At 33.1% G+C, this 19,677-nt stretch overlaps 1 protein-coding gene across 1 annotated transcript; it reads left to right on the top strand.

The window, feature by feature from the left end:
- The first annotated feature begins 229 nt into the window (after positions 1-229).
- Positions 230-18,847, top strand: SULT1E1 (sulfotransferase family 1E member 1). Its single transcript, XM_024246114.2, has 8 exons — positions 230-326; positions 2,718-2,871; positions 4,619-4,744; positions 5,726-5,823; positions 10,468-10,594; positions 12,233-12,327; positions 15,720-15,900; positions 17,962-18,847. Exons 2-8 carry the CDS (start codon positions 2,727-2,729, stop codon positions 18,072-18,074), a joined length of 885 nt encoding a protein of 294 aa, XP_024101882.1. The 5' UTR covers positions 230-326; positions 2,718-2,726; the 3' UTR covers positions 18,075-18,847.
- The last annotated feature ends 830 nt before the right edge of the window (positions 18,848-19,677 follow it).

Raw genomic sequence — 19,677 nt, 5'->3', positions numbered from 1 at the left:
GCAGATTTGGGAATTTGAATATGAGCCAAATAATTAAAAAAATAACAGCAGGATATTTCTACATCTCCATGAATGAACATGACTTTGTGTGGTTACTGCAGCTGCAGGTATGTATTTATATCTACATTAACGATTGCATCATGGACTTCATGAAGCCAAGCCCCCAAATTAATCTCCACCTCCTTCTCTGGCATTCAGGATATAAATTCACCAGAAACATTCCAAATGCAGAAGTGGTTCTCATCCTTTTTTGCAGCTTAAGATCTGCCTTGGTATTTGAAGAGATCTAAACTACATCAATTTCTTTTACAGGATCAACTAAACAGGTTGTACTTTTATATTATTAATATCAATACTTAGATTTTAGATATATAAAATATAGAATGCAAATTATATATTACAAAGCTCTTAAAAATAAAATACACAAAGACCAATGTCTTCATTGATACTTTAATTAATGATGTAAAGCATTTAAGACCTTTTAAAATAATTTGTTGTTAAAAATAATATTTTACATTTATGTAGTATTTTGTTGCATATTGCTTTAATGTAAAATTACAGTAGCATTGATATCTTAAAAGTGCTGAATCCTGGACATGTTCTCCATTTTACCAATGAGAAAATAAAGCAAGCAGTGTAGAAGGAGGTAGAATAGAGATTGACTTTTAGTTTTGTGTTCCTGTGATAAGGGGTCTTGCAAATAGGGGCATTACTTTCATGTAAGAAACTTCAGATAAATATGACAGAAATCCAAAGTCCTTGGTAAATAATTAATATGTAGGTCATTGACATATATTGCCTTTTAAATCTGTGAATCCTTACTTAGTAGAAACTAGAGAGCTCCTTGATCTAATAAGTGAACTTAAATATTTCTGAACATCTACTTTGTGTCATAGTGCTGGAGACTGGGATAGAAACATGTACAAAAGTCACTTTGCCCTCATACAGGTAAATTTAAGAAAGTAGGGACTATGAGAACCCTATGTATCTATATCCACCATAGTATTCTAGCACTGACTACAGGGCCTAGGAACAGGGTAGGCATTCACACAGGGAATATTTGCCGGATAAAAGGCAGGTTGGAAGATGCAGGAGGGGAGTATGCAGAAAGGAAGAAAGAAAGAGAGGAAGGAGAGAGGGAAGGAAAAACACTTTCTGAGTTTAATTGAATTTATAAGTCACAATTTTAACAATTTTTATTGATGTTTATTTCTGAACAACTGACCTACATACTTAGGATACAAAATTGACAATTTCTAACTGAAATAGATCTTTTGAGAAAATGGGGATCACATAGGAAGTAAATCCATACATTGTAATATGAGACAATTTACCAAAAGGAATAGAATGAGAAAAGATATTTTATTACATGCTACCTACTTTGCCTCTCAGACCAAAATTGACTATGAAGGGGTAGCTGGAAGTCAGCCAACCACTTAATGATAAATCTACCACTCCCAGCTGACTATAAGCCAATTCTTACAAACTTGGCTGAACACCAAGAAAGTAATTCACATGAGTAAGCAAACCAATAGGCAGGACAAATCGTGGTGCATTTTATACACATTTCTTCTAGTGAAAGATCTATTTTCTAAGACTAAGGAGAAGGCTTGGGGAACAAGTGATTTATTGATAAGGCTAATTTGCATTTTGGAAATAGAAATCTCATATTTTTGGTGACATTACATCTGATATGATGTAGAGGAAGGTTTTTTAAAAGTTGAGATTGTCCTAAGGGCTAGGGCAATTTATGCGTGTAGAAGAACTTATCAGGCAGGTTTTTGGGCAAATGTGAACAGGAGGAAGATCTAGAAAGGCTAATGTCAGGAAAGACAAAATGTGTTGGGAAGCTATGTCAGAAACTTGAAATAAGCTAAGTTTGGCGGTTGAAAACACAAGATACTAAAGGAATTTGAAAGCTAATGAAAGAGAGTATGCCTAATTAAAAATTCTGTTAATAACCTTGAACATGAAATAGATTGTCATGGGATCAGGAGATGAATTAGGAAATGATAACCATCTTGCTTAACCTTATCATTTTTAGCCAAGTCATTCAATGGGAGTATCCACTACCTTATTGATCAAATGGGGAAAAAAGTAATTTTAAAGGTCACAGAGGAATCCTTTATACTCTCGAGATTCCATTTCTTCGATATAACCATTACAGTGTCATTAATTTCATCTTCTTTTCTTTTAAATACATTCACCAAGCATTTGGTTTATTTTAAAAAAATGATACATATTCAGGAAATCAAAAATCTCTGACTTAGGTACCCGGCAATAATAATCAAATGTAATGATCTTTATTGTTATTTGACATATACATAATTGGATAATTTGCTAAAATACTGTAATTCTGGACCTCTTTGTCTTTTTATATGCCCCAGCAATTTTGAAAGAAATTGAAGGCTCTGTGGTTTTTATTTATCACAGAATAAATATAATTGAGTATATCCACATTTTTATTTAGTTTTAAGCATTTGACTTCATAATCACTTGTGCTTTCCTATTCTTTTATGTGTTAGACATCTTTCTAATAAGGTTAAAAACTCTCTATGTATCAAAACTATTTGATATGCAACTTTACTATGTTTTTGTCCCCTATGTGCAACAACTAAGAAGTGCTAGATATGTAGGAGGGTTCTGTTATATACATAGTTGTTAATGATGAAATATTGTTAAATACATACAAAGTATAAAGCAGAGCTTTTTTTCAGTGTACCACAATGAATTCTGAACTTGACTATTATGAAAATTTTGAAGAAGTCCATGGGATTCTAATGTATAAAGATTTTGTCAAATATTGGGATAATGTGGAAGAATTCCAGGCAAGACCAGATGATCTTGTCATTGCCACCTACCCTAAATCTGGTAAATCTCTTTGTTGTTCTTTTTTCACTTAAAAATAATAAACACACTGTAAATGGTAAATATCAAGGTGTTCATGTCGCACACACTCATTCTCTATATTAAGAACAGATGCAGTAGTTTTGATATGGACATAGAAAAAGGAGCTCTATTCCATGACCACAATTTTTACCTATAACTTGAATAGCACATTGACAAATGGATGTTGTTGAGCACAGTTAGAAACTTACATAATATGTACTAATGAACCTGTATTCATCCCATAATGAAAATTTGAAACTACCAACTGTTTACCTTGTGTCATTAATGTTGTATATACAGAGTATGACCACCACTTTTTACAGATACTCTAAAACTCTCTTTCAGCTCACCAGCTCTTTAAGTCTATCTACAAAACTCCATTTTTAAGCATAGTTCTGGAGTTGTACAACTATAGGCTTTTAGAAATTAGACTAGTCCGAATTCATATTTCTTCATCTGGTTGTTCCATTTACCACTTAAAAATAAAGCCAAACACACTAAGTATGCCCTTGGTTATCTTGACTCTAAATCTGCTTCTTTATTTTCTTCCCTATTGGAATAAATGGAAGCACAATACCAGTCATCTGAAGAGGAAACCCGTGAGCTATTCTAGATTCAATCCCTCTTGCTTATTCATCTGGCATTTGTAATCAGTCAAAATGTTTTGGTCATTTAGTCTGGTAGATAGGTCTCACAGTCAGCCTCTTAACAGGTCTCTTGTCTCCCTTTTTGTTGATCCCTCCTCCACTACTGTGTTTATTCTGGCACTAGAGAAATTCTTCTAAAATGCAATCCTGATAATCTTGCTCTTCTGCTTAATATATGTCAGTACCTTTCCATGATTTTTATAAAAATAACTTGGACTCTTTAGTATGAACTACAAGGCTTGCTATCTGCTTGCCTGAGCCCCAACTCCTCTCTTCAGATAGACCCTTTGATTTAGGTCTTATAGTCTATTTCCAATTATTTTCCTAACCACTACAACATTCTTAAGTACCAACTTTAGATTAAAAAGAGAGACTGGGCTTCTGCCTGGTAGAACTGTTTCTTACCTCCCACAAGTGGTGAATTTATGCCAGTAATTATTAAGGCTAAGCTGAAGGATCACATCCTCTCAAAGGCATTTCTTGTCAAAATATCATGTCAGTAGCAACAACAGTACCAGCAGAACACTGTGTTATAGATTCCTTCTTTGCAGTTATTTAAATCCCTGTGCCATATTATACAATAGTATCTTAATAAAAACAAAATTTATTGTAGCTATTGAACAATGGCACTGACTTCAAAAGCCCTTTAGCTCCCTAAGGACAGGAACCAGATTTATCCTTTCCTAAGTTTTCTGACCTAGGACCCAACATGAGACATAATATACCATCAGTAAAATTTTTTATTGGAAGCATGCTTATTCAAGTCTTCTTACTTTTTAGATGTAAAAATTTAAGTCCAAAACTGTTATCAGCTTGCACAATGTCACAATTCATCATGAACAAATTTGGACACAGGTCTCAGGTGTGCTTTACTATAACATTTATCTTTATCTCTTGAGGTTATTTTTTGTGTCCTAAACATAAAATATTATAGAAAATATTTCCTGAGTCTGTGGCTATTCAGACACCCTTTAAATAGTATTGCATTGGTACCTTCCAACTTTTTCCATCCATAAATCCAGCACTAATGTCATCAACTCTACATGGTCAGCAGGAGACTCAGGTTTATTTAATTTTTACAGGTACAACCTGGGTTAGTGAAATTGTGTATATGATCTATAAAGAGGGTGATGTGGAAAAGTGCAAAGAAGATGTAATTTTTAATCGAATACCTTTCCTGGAATGCAGAAAAGAAAACCTCATGAATGGTAACGTTCAAGTTGATTTTAAAAACTATTTGCATATATTCTAAGGTATGTGTATGTACATGGTAGAAGCAACGAGATTATAAGCAAGAATGGCAATTAGTATAAGGTCTTCTACATAAGACAGTATATAAATTTAAATTTAAATTTAAATCTTGACAGGCTTTGCAGTATAGCATGTGTACAGCATGTGTCTGGAATAGAGTGAATAAGGACAATTCTTATATGCCTTCAGCAGAGTTTAGTAATATGTAAACATTTATTTCTCTGTGGGCTAAATGTGATGATATTTTAAATATTGAGAAAAATACCCATAAATTTTTCAATGATATATGCAAAAGTATATTTACCACAGATTCTTTTAATATTGTGGAAAATTGGACACAACCTAGATGCTAATCAACAAAAGAATAAAGGTTGTATAATAACACTATAAAATCATTAAAATTTTTTGGATGTTTCTTGAAATTGCAGTTTAAATATAATATTTTGAGAGAAAAAGACAATTAGAAGCTATCAAAACGTTCATCTGTGTGCATGGTATTGGGATGGCTGTAAATTTGAGAATATAAGTAGATTTGTATAGAAGGTTGCTTGCCAAAATATGAATGATTTCTCTCAGGTGATGAAATTTTATTTCATTTTATATTTTTCTACATAATTTTCTCTATCTATATTTCTTTCTTTCATAGTATTATTATGAACACAATATAGAATCTTTTAATTTTTAATTTTTGTGGATATATATTAGATGTAAATATTAATGGGGCACATGAGATGTTGTGATATAGGCATGCAATGCATAATAATTACACCATGGAAAATGGGGTGTCCATTCCTTCAAGAATTTATACTTCATGTTACATACAATCTAATTACCATATAGAATCTTAGAGTTACTTCTATTTTATAAGTATCTATATAAATCCACATAAATAGTTATAATTTTTGAAGTTGCCTAACCTTTACTTTTTTAAAAATCAGGAGTAAAACAATTAGATGAGATGAATTCTCCAAGAATTGTGAAGACTCATTTGCCACCTGAACTTCTTCCTGCCTCATTTTGGGAAAAGAATTGTAAGGTAACCAGAGTTAAGTGTTCTCAAAACTTCATCCAACTTCAAGAAATGATAGAATGATCTCATCAGTTATACACACTTGTTTATTTATTCTTTCATTGAATCTATAGACATTTAACAATTGTGGAATAAATACAGTCAATATTGTCAGAGAGTCTATATTTTAATTCCAACTCTGTCTTTTGCCAGATGTGGTTCTAAAAAGTCCAGTTACACTCCCTAAGCCTAAGTTTTTACATCTGTAGAAGAAAGATAATAATAACATCTTTTTCATGGAATTGTTATAAGGATTACATGATAACGCTTATAAAGTGCTTCACATAATTCCTAGCATATTGTAAACAATAATGGTAGCTACTTTTGTATTTGTTGTTATTACTAATTGCATTGAATATCCTCCCTTTGCAAAATACTGTGCTTGGTGTTGTTAGGCATGCAAATGAACCATAAAAGGATAGGTCAGATAACTGTCATATAATAACTATGTATTGAGTGCCTATTATGTGTTAGGGACATAACAGTAAGACACATGCAAGCTTGTCTTCATGGACACATAGTCCATTTGAGAAAAAGGACAGGTTAACAGACAAGACAAAAAGTACCATAGGTCAAGTAAGAGAGAGAATTCTAACTCAGACACTGGGGGTAGGGAAGGCATCCAGGAGCAACATCTCAGCTGATATTTGAATGATGTATAGGAGTGATGATAATTCAGAGATGATCTGAGGGGGCATCTGAAATCAGTTCAGTTTGGCTGGAAGATTAAGTGTACATATTGGTTAAATAAGTAAAGGGAGATTAGCTAGGAACGGATTAGAAGAAATATTGAAAGTCAAGTTAAGATGTTTGGACTCTGCCATTTTAATGGTAATGAGGAGTAATAGACATATTAAGCTGATGGTTTACACTATCAGTTTTGCTCTTTAAAAATAATATTATACATGACCTCAAAATACAGGGAAAACATGAAGTCTGAGACCACCAATTCTGTTCTTCAAGACCTTTCTCTCACCAGTGCTGTTCTTCAAAATCTTACAGTATTATTTGCAGTCATCGCTAACAAAAAGGGGATATATCCCAGTCATTAAATATTTCCATTTTGTAATCTGTTACATGGCATATTTGACATTTCCTGGAGATCTACAGACAAAAATCAAAGATTGCCAGGTTAGTTTGTTTTTATCATTAACAATCCTAGATAGACCATATACATCCTGCTGAAGTCATTCCATGCATAAGGGCTGTCTCATTAGTAAAGACCAGTTATGTACTTTCCAGGAGATATGCCATTATTATTTTTTAAGAGATTTGACCAAGACACTTTTTTCCTTTGGAGGATAGTGGTGGACTTGCTGTTAACTCCTTATTTCTCAAATGGAAACAGGTACCATACATTTATAACAGTCCAAGCCTTCACAAAGCTGCTTATTTTTCAGAGTTTATCAAACACTAGGAGATAGTTGGAGGGATTCATGTTTGGAGTATTTCCAGGGTGATTTACAGAGAAACAACAACAACAAAATAAAACAAATAGATACAGGATATTTGTAAATATCCTTTATGCAAATAGCTACAGGATATTTGGAATGATGGAGCAGAAACTATAAGTGATAAAGAGAAGAAAGTGACAAAAAGTAACAGGCTAGTAGATAATATAAATCACTGAGGCCAATGGATTTGAGCCATTGGTTTGATTGTAGGAGAGGTATGTGGAATAACTGATGGGGAAGAAGGAAGAAGCGGGATTTTTTGGAAGAAAAGATTATGGCTCAGGATAATTCTTCAAAAGTGAAACCTTTATGGTGAAGGCAAGATTCAGTATTTGGTTACAAAAGTGGTTACGAAAGTCTGAAGTAACATAGAAGTAATGATCAATGACTACATGAACTTAGAGAATCAAGTAGATCACACATACCAACAATAAAATTACACAGAATGATAAAAGAATTTGAATGGAGAGTGAAACCATGAGGCAGGTGTTCAAATCTTCAGTTAAAGCAAGGGAATGGCCACAAGCTTAGAAATGGCATCAGATAGGAGAGGTACAGATTAGTTAGTTAAGTATCATAGAAATAGAATAGGGGTCTTTTTTTTTATACTTCAAGTTTTAGGGTACATGTGCACAATGTGCAGGTTTGTTACATGTGTATACATGTGCCAGGTTGGTGTGCTGCACCCATTAACTCGTCATTTACATTAGGTATATCTTCTAATCCTATCCCTCCCCACTCTCCCCACGCCACAACAGGCCCCAGTGTGTGATGTTCCCCTTCTTGTGTCCAGGTGTTCTCATTGTTCAATTCCCACCTATGAGTGAGAACATGAGGTGTTTGGTTTTCTGTTCTTGAGGTAGTTTGCTGAGAATGATGGTTTCCAGTTTCATCCATGTCCCTACAAAGGACATGAACTCATTCTTTTTTATGGCTGCATAGTATTCCATGGTGTATATGTGCCACATTTTCTTAATCCAGTCTATCATTGTTGGATATTTGAGTTGGTTCCAAGTCTTTGCTATTGTGAATAGTGCTGCAATAAACATACGTGTGCATGTGTCTTTATAGCAGCATGATTTATAATCCTTTGGGTATATACCCAGTAATGGAATGGCTGGGTCAAATGGTATTTCTAGTTCTAGATCCCTGAGGGATCGCCACACTGACTTCCACAAGGGTTGAACTAGTTTACAGTCCCACCAACAGTGTAAAAGTGTTCCTATTTCTCCACATCCTCTCCAGCACCTGTTGTTTCCTGACTTTTTAATGATCGCCATTCTAACTGGTGTGAGATGGTGTCTCATTATGGTTTTGATTTGCATTTCTCTGATGGCCAGTGAGGCTGAGCATTTTTTCATGTGTCTGTTGGCTGCATAAATGTCGTCTCTTGAGAAGTGTCTGTTCATATCCTTCATCCACTTTTTGATGAGGTTGTTTGTTTTTTTCTTGTAAATTTGTTTGAGTTCTTTGTAGATTCTGGATATTAGCCCTTTGTCAGATGAGTAGATTGCAAAAATTTTCTCCCATTCTGTAGGTTGCCTGTTCACTTTGATGGTAGTTTCTTTTGCTGTGCAGAAGCTCTTTAGTTTAATTAGATCCCATTTGTCAATTTTGGCTTTGCAAGGAATTCATGTCTAAAACACCAAAAGCAATGGCAACAAAAAGAATAGGGGTCTTTAAAGTGCAGAATTTTTAAGACAGATTACAGTCACAAGTGAATCATTGGGAAACTGGTAACTTTGACTCAAGAGAGATGCAGTGCAAGTCGTATCTTCAGGAAAGAGCTAATTTCCCTTGAGGACAGAAAAATGAGCACGTACAGTAAAAAGTTTAGGATATTGAATAAGATCTGCCAGAATAAAGAATATAAACTAATAGAAGTTTAGGGAAAGAGAGATCTCTCTTTTTTTCTATCTGGGAAAATAAAAAGCCTCATGGAGGACCTGAAGGCAAGCTACAAAATACGGATAGCATTTTGAGAAACAGAAAACATTCAAGAAAGAGAGACTAGAACAAAGAAGACAAGGGGTGAAAATTCTGAAGTAAATTAATGCCTACAGTGGCAAAGGGTTCCATTCAGCTAATAGATGAAAAGAACTAGGAAGAGTTATAAGTAAGATTGGAAAAGTTCAATATGGCTAATGATGGATTTTATATGAAAAATGTTCACTTTTATTCTGCAGTTTTTAGAGGCTTTTACAAGAGGGCTATAAAACGAGAGCTATACATCTAAGAATAAGCTAGATTTCTACAAAATTGTTAGAAAATGTCATCAGTAAGACAATTTAGTAGCTTTAGTTATTCGTATTCCATAGACAGTGGATACTCAACAGCATCCTTTCATGACATTGTTTAGGTGCCTGAGGGCCTAAGTAGAAGCCCATAAGGATACTGGACTTTACTTTCACAGATCTTTTCGTGTAACATTGGGTATCAGACCTAATAGGCCACAGATGATCTAACACAAATCATTTGTTTAGTAAAGAAAACATTTAGGACAAAAATTACTGGTACTGTTTTTTCTTAGTGCCAAAACTAGAAACTAAAACCACAGTTTTCTGAAAACTAATTCATTGGTATTTCTTCTGCATAACAAGGTGTTGGCAGAGGTTATATTTTCAATGAGATCAATGTGCATCTAAATAGAACCTCATAAACATGTTTTTTTCCTGTAATATTGAAAGTGAAGAGACCTCAGAACTATTTTTTTTAATTATGTAGAGTGATGGTGTAGTATAAAGACCAGAGCACTGTATAGTTGACTGAATGATATGCCAAATGGTTTACTTTCATTGATTTACTCTCAATGCTATATTATCACTAAATTTCAGCTTAATCTCTTCACTTATACATTGAGAATAATAAATAATGTAACTGACTTAATTTATATTGATAAAATTTACAACACTCAAATGAGGTATTATGTGTGAAAATGGCATAATAATGTTATTCTGTTTGTAGTGAGAACAAACAGAACAACACTACAAAAACCACTGTCACCTCAGGTTATTGAAGATGTCTTTATAAATAATTGTACATGTTTTGTGCAGGTATTATGTTTATATTTGAAAACGTAAATCCTTTTTTAAAAAATCTTGATAAGACTGTTTGAAAAAAATGTTAAGTGGTTTAATATACAATTTCATCCTCTTAGATAATCTATCTTTGCCGGAATGCAAAGGATGTGGCTGTTTCCTTTTATTATTTCTTTCTAATGGTGGCTGGTCATCCAAATCCTGGATCCTTTCCAGAGTTTGTGGAGAAATTCATGCAAGGACAGGGTAGGAATAGCTTCTTTACACTGAATTTTTCTCAAGGTGATATAAGACAAATGCCATCTCCGAGTAGAAGTTTTTATCTGTTCTGGTATGTTTTCTTCCGTGATTCATAGTTAAAACACAGAAATTCTAAAGGTGCCTGGAGGTTTAGAGCAAGCATACTGTGTCCAGATGTAGATGGCGAATTGCAGAATCTGAGCACTCTGGTCCAACACCTAAAAATAAATATATAGAAGTATGTTTGGGGGCTGGGGGTAGTAATTTTACTCTCCAAGATTGAGACTCAGTGTCTGATTTTCTGCCTTGTCTCTTTTTAGTAGAAAAAAATATTTTACACCATATTATTACAACTCTATTGAACAATGCGTTGGGGAGAGATTAGAGAAGAGAGAATGTTCACTTATTTCCAATAAAATGGCCAGGTTCTATATGAATATGGAATTCACAAAGAAGTTTGACTATCTACAAAACTCTTCCTCATTCTACCCAGAGTGCAATCTGAATATTTTAACCAGGTTTCTCAAATTTGTTAAGAGTTACTTGAGCAGATATTCTGGAAAATTTTTTGTTTTTATTAAACACTTTTACTAAAGTGTTTAGATTTGAGGAAGAAAAGGTGCAGGATAGTCTAGTATTCACTAAAGAAGGCCATTCTGATCATGTAGTAACAATTATAAAGAAAAATAATAATGTGTTTTCATATCCACAGATGATAATATTGACTCAAGACAAATAGGGTATATGTGCTTTGTGTTTGTTGCTACATTTTGGGAAAATTTTTGCTAAAGCATAATGAGTAATATATATGTCTTAAGATTGTCAAGATCTCCACTGTATGGCGGAGAAATATAATTTTGCATCACTACAAAGGGAGAAATAAGATCACTATAAATTTCACTGTAGAACGTTTTCTGTAAAGAAAAATTCCCTAATGGAGTCAAAGAACAGAGGAGGTATATAATGACTTCAGGCAAAACAGAACCTTTTGACTTACACAACATTATATTACTTTGTCAGCTTTATATTTTATGAAACATTTTTACTATGAGTGAGGGAAGAGAAAGAAAAAGGAAGAGACAGCATTTGGTTATATTACATCATTTCTAAAATCTGATTTCCTGGAGTGAGAATGACACTAAGGGTACCTAGGAGAACACTCCTTCCCATGTAAACTAACAATGTAATAAATACTCATATAGTTACTAGTTTTAGTTGCCAAATCTAGTTTGTAAATGGTAAATTTGGGACTGGAACTATATTCTTCTGACTGTCAGACCACTGATAGTTTCACTAAGTCAACTCCCTTCACTAACAATTTGATTCTACACACACACACACACACACACCAGTTTCAACAATTTTCTCATAAGCTTTAAATCAAATTGATGAGAGAACTTTCCCTGTTTTTCTGTCATAAACTATGTTATATGATAAAATTCATACTATTTTTCCATACATAGATTATTTAACATACTTTGCCTCTCTTGCTGCAGAGAACTTTGCTTAAGATATACAGCTGATCTATTCTAATTTCATGATCATCTATTTATATTTATTTGTTGCTATTGTTGCTCGAACACTAGTTTTCAAGCAGTTTTAGAGATGACACCACTTTTACACTGTTTTTCTCTCTAATTTTAGTTCCTTATGGTTCCTGGTATAAACATGTAAAATCTTGGTGGGAAAAGGGAAAGAGTCCACGTGTACTGTTTCTTTTCTATGAAGACCTGAAAGAGGTGAGGAACTGGGAACACATAAGCAACTTGGTAATTTCTAAGATGTTAGCATTTGAAAATACTCTGGATACAAAAATATTCCTTTAAGTAAATGATGACAGCCATCTCGTAAATTTTTAAAAGGAAAGGACCAAAATAATACAGATACTTTAGCGTAGATTTGAAGCTAGCAAATAAAAATATTCTGAAAATAAATACATTTTAAACCGCAAGTCTCAAAAATTTCAAAGAAAAAATTTGAAAGATCTTGACTTCATGAAACAATAACATGCACACAGACACACACACACACACACACACACACACACAGATATTCACACCCAAGGAATCAACATGGGCAAGCAATTAACTGGTCTGCAAATGTAGAGATGTTGCAATTGTTAGATAGGTTCTATAAAATAACCATGCTTAATATGTTTAAATAAATAAAAGATGAAATTTTAAAAATTACAAAGAAACAAAAGCTATTAAAATTGACAGAGCAGATTTGAAAAAAAATAGTCAAATAGAATTTCTAAAAATAATTAAAAAATAAATATGAAAAATTAAGAGATGGGTTCAATAATAGGTTAGACATGGCTACATAGTGAATTATTGAAGTAAAAGATGGAGCTAAGGAAATTCTGTAGAATGTAGCACAGTGAGATAAATAGGCTATTTGATGAAAAGTAATGGCTCTTACTAAGTATTAGCATTTTAAAAATAAAAATGTTTTTGGTATATAAGATGCAGTGATAATGTCTCACAGATATCAACTCAAACTTCCAGAAGAAGAGTGTAAAGAGAATGCTAAAATATCAATGCACAAATTTTTTATGGCCTTAAAAGTTTCTCATCATCTAATTTTTCTTCAGCTTTATTGTTAGCGTAATTCAAAATAAAAATCACTATGAGATACCTGTTTTACACCCACTACACTGATAGCAATTTAAATATCTGACAATAACAAATATTAGAATGTGAATCAGTGAAAAGTAACACACTGTTGATCGTAGTGTGGAAAGATACAAACACTGGAAACAACTTGTCATTATCTAGCAAAGGCAAACATGCACATAGTTTAAGACCCTGAAATTCTACTCTTAGACATATGCTCTAGAAAAACTCTGGCTTGTGTACATTAGGTTAGATATTCAATAATTTTCATAGTAGCATTCTTAATAACTGCAAAAATTGAAAACAACCCAGATATACATATACCAAAGAATCCATATATAATGTATTTTATTGTATTACAATTAGATATTATATTATAATGAAAGGAAATACACTTTAAAAACACAAATCAGTTAGGTAAAATCAAACTGTATGTTGTCTAGAGATTCATACCTAAGTTTGAAAACTGTAAAGTAGAGCAGATAATAATTTGAAATTAGCAGTTTTTTTCCTTTTCTTTTCTTTCTTTCTTTTTTTTTTTAAATTGTTTTGTTTTTGTGGGATGGGAGTAGAGGTGAAGGGAACTCAAAAGAAAAAAAAAACTAAGAAAACTGTGAATGTTCTATTCCATAAGTTAAGTAGTAGGTAATAGGTGCTGTATATAGTTTTCCTCTTTAAATGAGATATATACATATATCTCATAATTTTTAAAACATAGAAAACATAATGAGTTTCTTTATTAAGAGGTGAGAAATTTTCTCTATTTTCTTATCCTTTACTATCACCAAAAAAGCAATTGATATCCATGTCTTATTCATATATTTGAATAACCTTTAAAATCCTTTATGGTATTTCAGTAATTTTAGAGCTGTTTTTGGTGAGCATTTATTTAAAATAAAATCATAAATAATATTTTATAAATTAAATTATGTATTTATAGAATTTAACACTAGATCAAATTTGAATAAGAAAAGCAGTCATGATCTACAGTTTATTATATTATCCAATACTGTGTTCTGTAATTAGACTATTAATGACAGTGAATTTGAAATACACACAAAATTAAATAGTTACTCCAACTTTCTTCCTCCATTTCAAATTGTCCATGTCTACTTACTCACTATTTTGGTCAATAATAGCCATGTTTAGGTTTCCTCTATATTTGAATTAATAAGGCTAAGAATATACAAATTAATTTTTATTTGTTTCTACAATGTATCTAGTAGAAAGAAAACAAGACATTATCACTATATATATACACATATATCTGTATATATAAAATAAGATTTTGTGTATATATTCTATATATATACACATACATGTGAGATGCCTATTTTACACCCATATATACATATAATCTTTTTTCTTGTGTCTTGAAGCATCATCTTTTTTTAATTTCAATTTTTAATTTTTATGGGTATATAGTAGGTGTATATATTTATGGGGTACATGCCATATTTTTATATAGGCCACCATGCGTAATAATCACATCAAGGTAAATGAAGTATTCATCACCTAAAGCATTTATCATTTCTTCATGTTACAAACATTCCAATGATAGTTTTTAATTATTTTAAAATGTACAATAAATTATTGTCGGCTATAGTCACCATGATATGCTATCAAATACTAAATCATTCTATCTAGCTCTATTTTTGTACTTATTAACTATCCCCACTTCTCTTTTGAGTAAGATAGACAAGTAAATAAAACATTACAAAAATACACATGTGGTAAATTAGATTTATTTAAACAATTATGGGAGCAAAACAGGGTCATCTATCCAAAATTAGAATAGCCAAGGATACTATCCTAAATAAATTGGTAGATAAGCTGAAATCAAAAAGGCAAACTACAATTTATTGAGCAGAGAATTTAGAAACAGCATTTGATTGGCATAGAGAGAAATGTGCACTTGAATACACATTGTGGTTAGTATTGCAAATAGTTGCACTGAGAGATATAGCTGAATAATGGTGTATATTATAGGAGTGGCACAGATATGGGGATGTTTGTAGCTATGGTGTATAGACAACTGATGTTGCATTGTGAGTATTTGATTTTTACACCTTTTTTTAATCTTTCTTGTTTCTTTGTTTCTCACTAATTACACCAATAAATTAGGAGAAAAATGAAAATTGCCTGTATATTTTTATGCCCCAAACCTGATTTTTCACAGGGGACTTTAGGTTTTGAGTATGATGTTTGTTTTCATAGATAACATCTATCAAGTGTGATTATGCATCAAGGACTATAATAAGCATTCACAAACATCTCATTTAGTTTTTTGAATATTCTTAAAGTATCTTTTATAAACATTTTATGGATGAGGAAAATTATACTTAAAACAGCTTTTATAAAATTCCCCCAAAAGTGTTTTTTTCTCATTAGAAATCTAATTCCAATATCAGTAGGAGAAAAGAGAAAGGTTTATTTTTTCTCTTTTGTTTAGATAGTGATCTATCCAGTTTTAGCAATTTTAGCAATTTAGTTCTCAAAACATTTTCTCTCCCTAGGATATCAGAAAAGAGGTGATAAAATTGATACATTTCCTGGAGAGGAAGCCATCAGAGGAGCTTGTGGACAGGATTATACATCATACTTCGTTCCAAGAGATGAAGAACAATCCATCCACAAATTACACAACACTGCCAGACGAAATTATGAACCAGAAATTGTCACCCTTCATGAGAAAGGGTGAGAAAAATGTGGTTTGCCTCGATACTAGAGGAAGTCACAAGGTGACATGGTTATAGGCAAAAATCTAGTGAGGTATTTTAATGCCTATGAACCCAGCTTAAGTTTTCTTCAGCAGTCTCTCATATTTGAATACACTCTTTAAGTTACACTTCTATTATATTGCAATTACCTGTTGATTATTTAGTATATGCATTATATTATGTTAAAATAACTAGCAGACACCTCAATCTCAGCATTGGAAAAATATCACACCCTACTAGCTGTAATTTACCAAGCCTATGTGCCTCAGTGTTACAACATATATCATATAGTTCCTTTAAGTTCTAACCAGAAATTCTGCAGAAAGATTTTATTCCTCTCTCTTTCTGAGTTGAAGAAATAAGTTTAGAATAGTTCGTCAACTTTTTTTTAACAAGTGGCAAACACCTTTCAAGGGTAAGTGGCAAAAAATAGAAATTCGAATACAGCTCTGTTTAGCAAAAAATATCAACATATAAGGAGAAAAAAATTCTATTTGGGGGGAGACACAGCCTAATGAGATATAGCCAGTTAACAAATTTAAAGGCATGTAAGATATTCAGATATTCAGAGCACTGGGACACCAGTCTATTTATACATGAGGAAGCAGAAACAAACAGAATGGAATCAAATCTTGCTCTTTGAAACATACTGTCAGTGAGAGAGTCAGGGAATTTGTAAAATAACAAACCTGGCACTGGGGAAAAAAACAAAACAGAACAGGGATCCACTGAAAAGAGATTCAGTTCTCAAACTATATTTTAATTATGTACTCTTTTGATTATATGTTTCCTTTTTCAAAATTCTACATATAAACATTACAGAGGACTTAAAACGGTTGTCTTACTTGCAAACGGTGACTTGCTGCTGTACCCTCAGAACCTATCTGATTTTTTTAGGATACACATCTTCTGTCTTCTGGTTTTTGGCTTATTGCAGTGGGAAAGTTTAGAGCTCCTTGAGCAAGAGGGCAAGTGAACTCTTGAATAGTTTAAAAAAGAAGGTGGGCCGGGCGTGGTGGCTCACACCTGTAATCTCAGCACTTTGGGAGGCCGAGACGGGTGGATCACGAGGTCAGGAGATCGAGACCATTCTGGCTAACACCGTGAAACCCTGTCTCTACTAAAAATACAAAAAATTAGCCAGGTGTGGTGGCGGGCGCCTGTAGTCCCAGCTACTTGGGAGGCTGAGGCAGGAGAATGGTGTGAACCTGGGAGGTGGATCTTGCAGTGAGCAGAGATAGCTGCACTGCACTCCAGCCTGGGTGACAGAGCAAGACTCTGTCTCAAAAAAAAAGAAAAAAAAAAAAAGAGAAGATGAATTCCTTCTGCAAGGTGAGTGTTGGAAGTATGTTGGAAAGCAAAACAGGAAAAGCCTGCTGGACTGTTGTAATTACCCAGATGAGAAACACTCTCTGGCTGGCAGTAGCAGAAGTGTTTAAGAGGCAGTAGATATAAAGAAAGCCTGAATATAAATAATGAATTAAATGTTGTGGTTAAGAGAATAACATCCAGGCTTATGTGTAGATACCTGGTGTTGACACTACACAGGTCATTAAAATGTAAATGGAGAAAACACAATATGCTAAGGAATAAAATGAATTTATTTTTGAACTAATTGAATTTGGAAAATTTGGACATTTTTCAGGTGGCAAAGTCATGTAGGCCATTATATATAAACCATAAGTCTGGATTTTAGTGCTATCAGCATTAAGATGATATTTAACACCTTGAGAGTGGGTAAAACATGGATCTTATCCTGGGAGCCCCAACAACTGAGATGAAACTTCAGAAGAAAAATAAAGTAAATGGCATAAGAAGAAAGAATCAGAGAATTAAATGTGTTTTTTTAAACCAATTAGGACAAATCCATCTTTGTAAGCCCAAAAAAGTATATCATTAATGGTATACATTTGATTCCTACAATTGAGAATTACAAGTATAATATTTGATTAGGTGTTAATGAAAGTGATGAAATTAGCAAATCTAATGATTCTTTTTTGAAGACTTAATATTTATTGCACTTTCTTTTTTGTTACAGGAATTACAGGAGACTGGAAAAATCACTTTACAGTAGCCCTGAATGAAAAATTTGATAAACATTATGAGCAGCAAATGAAGGAATCTACACTGAAGTTTCGAACTGAGATCTAAGAAGGTCTTTCTTTACTTAACATATCTGATATTAAAGATTTCTTTTCATTATTCTCCACTTTTTCTTACTTTAGATTGCTAGAAAAGACATAATCATGGATTATGTTGACATTTTCTTTTTAAATTTTTGTTTAACATTTCTTTTTTTTTGAGACAGAGTCTCACTCTGTTGCCTAGGCTGGAGGACAGTGGCACAATCATGGCTGATTGCAGCCTTGACCTCCTTGACTCAATTGATCCTCCCATCTCAGCCTCCCAAGTAGCTAGGACTACAACCATGTACAACCATGCTTGGCTAATTTTTTTTAATGTTTTTTTGTAGAGATGAGGTCTTACTACATTGTCCAGGCTGGTCTTGAATTCCTGGGCTCAAGCCTCCCAAGTAGCTGCAACAACAGGCACACGCCACCATGCTCAACTAATTTTATTTTTATTTTTTGTATAGACAGGGGCTTACTATAGTGTCCAGGCTGGTCTGAAGCCCTTGAGCTCAAGTGATCTTCCCACACCAGCCTCCCAAAATACTGGGATTACAGGCGTGAGCCACCATGCCTGGCCCAGGTAACATGTTTATTGAGCTGTACATATATATAAGAAACTTTTTTTTTCTACTATCATCTCTTAAATTTTGTTTTCTTTTTCTTTTGCTTCCTCTTCTTCTTTTTTATTTTTTATAAATATCATGCACAACTATAACCTATGGGAATGATGTAGTAACACAGATTATTCATCTTGTTAGAGTTGTATTAAAAATAAACAAGCATTTCAAATTACTTTTGTGATTGATTTTCCATTTAGTAGGACATTAGTATATAATAAAAATGGTGCATGAACTTTGAAGACTCTAGAAGAAAGAACGAAATAATATATAAATAGGGGGCATAACTATAGCTATGATTTCCTTCCTTATTTTCTTTTACTTTCTTTTTTTTTCTTTTTTTTTTTTTTTTTGAGATGGAGTCTCACTTTTTCTCCCAGGCTGGAGTGCAGTGGCGCGATCTCTGCTTACTGCAAGTTCCACCTCCCAGGTTCATGCCATTCTCCTGCCTCAGCCTTTGGAGTAGCTGGGACTACCGGCGGTCACCACCACGCCCGGCTAATTTTTTTGTATTTTTAGTAGAGATGGGTTTTCACCGTGTTAGCCAGGATGGTCTCGATCTCCTGACCTCGTGATCCACCCGCCTCGGCCTCCCAAAGTGCTAGGATTACAGGCGTGAGCCACCGCGCCCGGCCCATTTTCTTTTACTTTCTACAAAATGAGTTAATTTTAAATTTACCTTAGTCTAACTCCAATTTTTCAACATAACACAACTGATTTTCAAACATCCAAAAATAATTCCAATGAGTGTTATTTATCTTCAGCTAGTTTGAAATATTTATGCTTTAGGGTTCCTTCTGTCCTATATGTAATCCAACAAAAGTAAATGTTGTAAAATAAGTTTTAAAGAATAAGATATTTGGCAGTAAAATATAACAAAAACAGAAGAAAAAAGAATTAAAATTTTTTATTGTTTTTTATTTAAAACATCTTCTATTTTTAAAATTGTATTCTTTTTCTGTAATATGTTTAGTCAATGCTTCCTTTCACTAACACAGAGGAGAC

This window comes from Pongo abelii, chromosome 3 (assembly GCF_028885655.2).
Source record: "Pongo abelii isolate AG06213 chromosome 3, NHGRI_mPonAbe1-v2.0_pri, whole genome shotgun sequence".
In the NCBI taxonomy this organism is placed as follows: Eukaryota; Metazoa; Chordata; class Mammalia; order Primates; family Hominidae; genus Pongo; species Pongo abelii.
The sequence above is the reverse complement of the archived record's forward strand: the minus strand, read 5'-3'. Positions and strand labels throughout refer to the sequence as shown.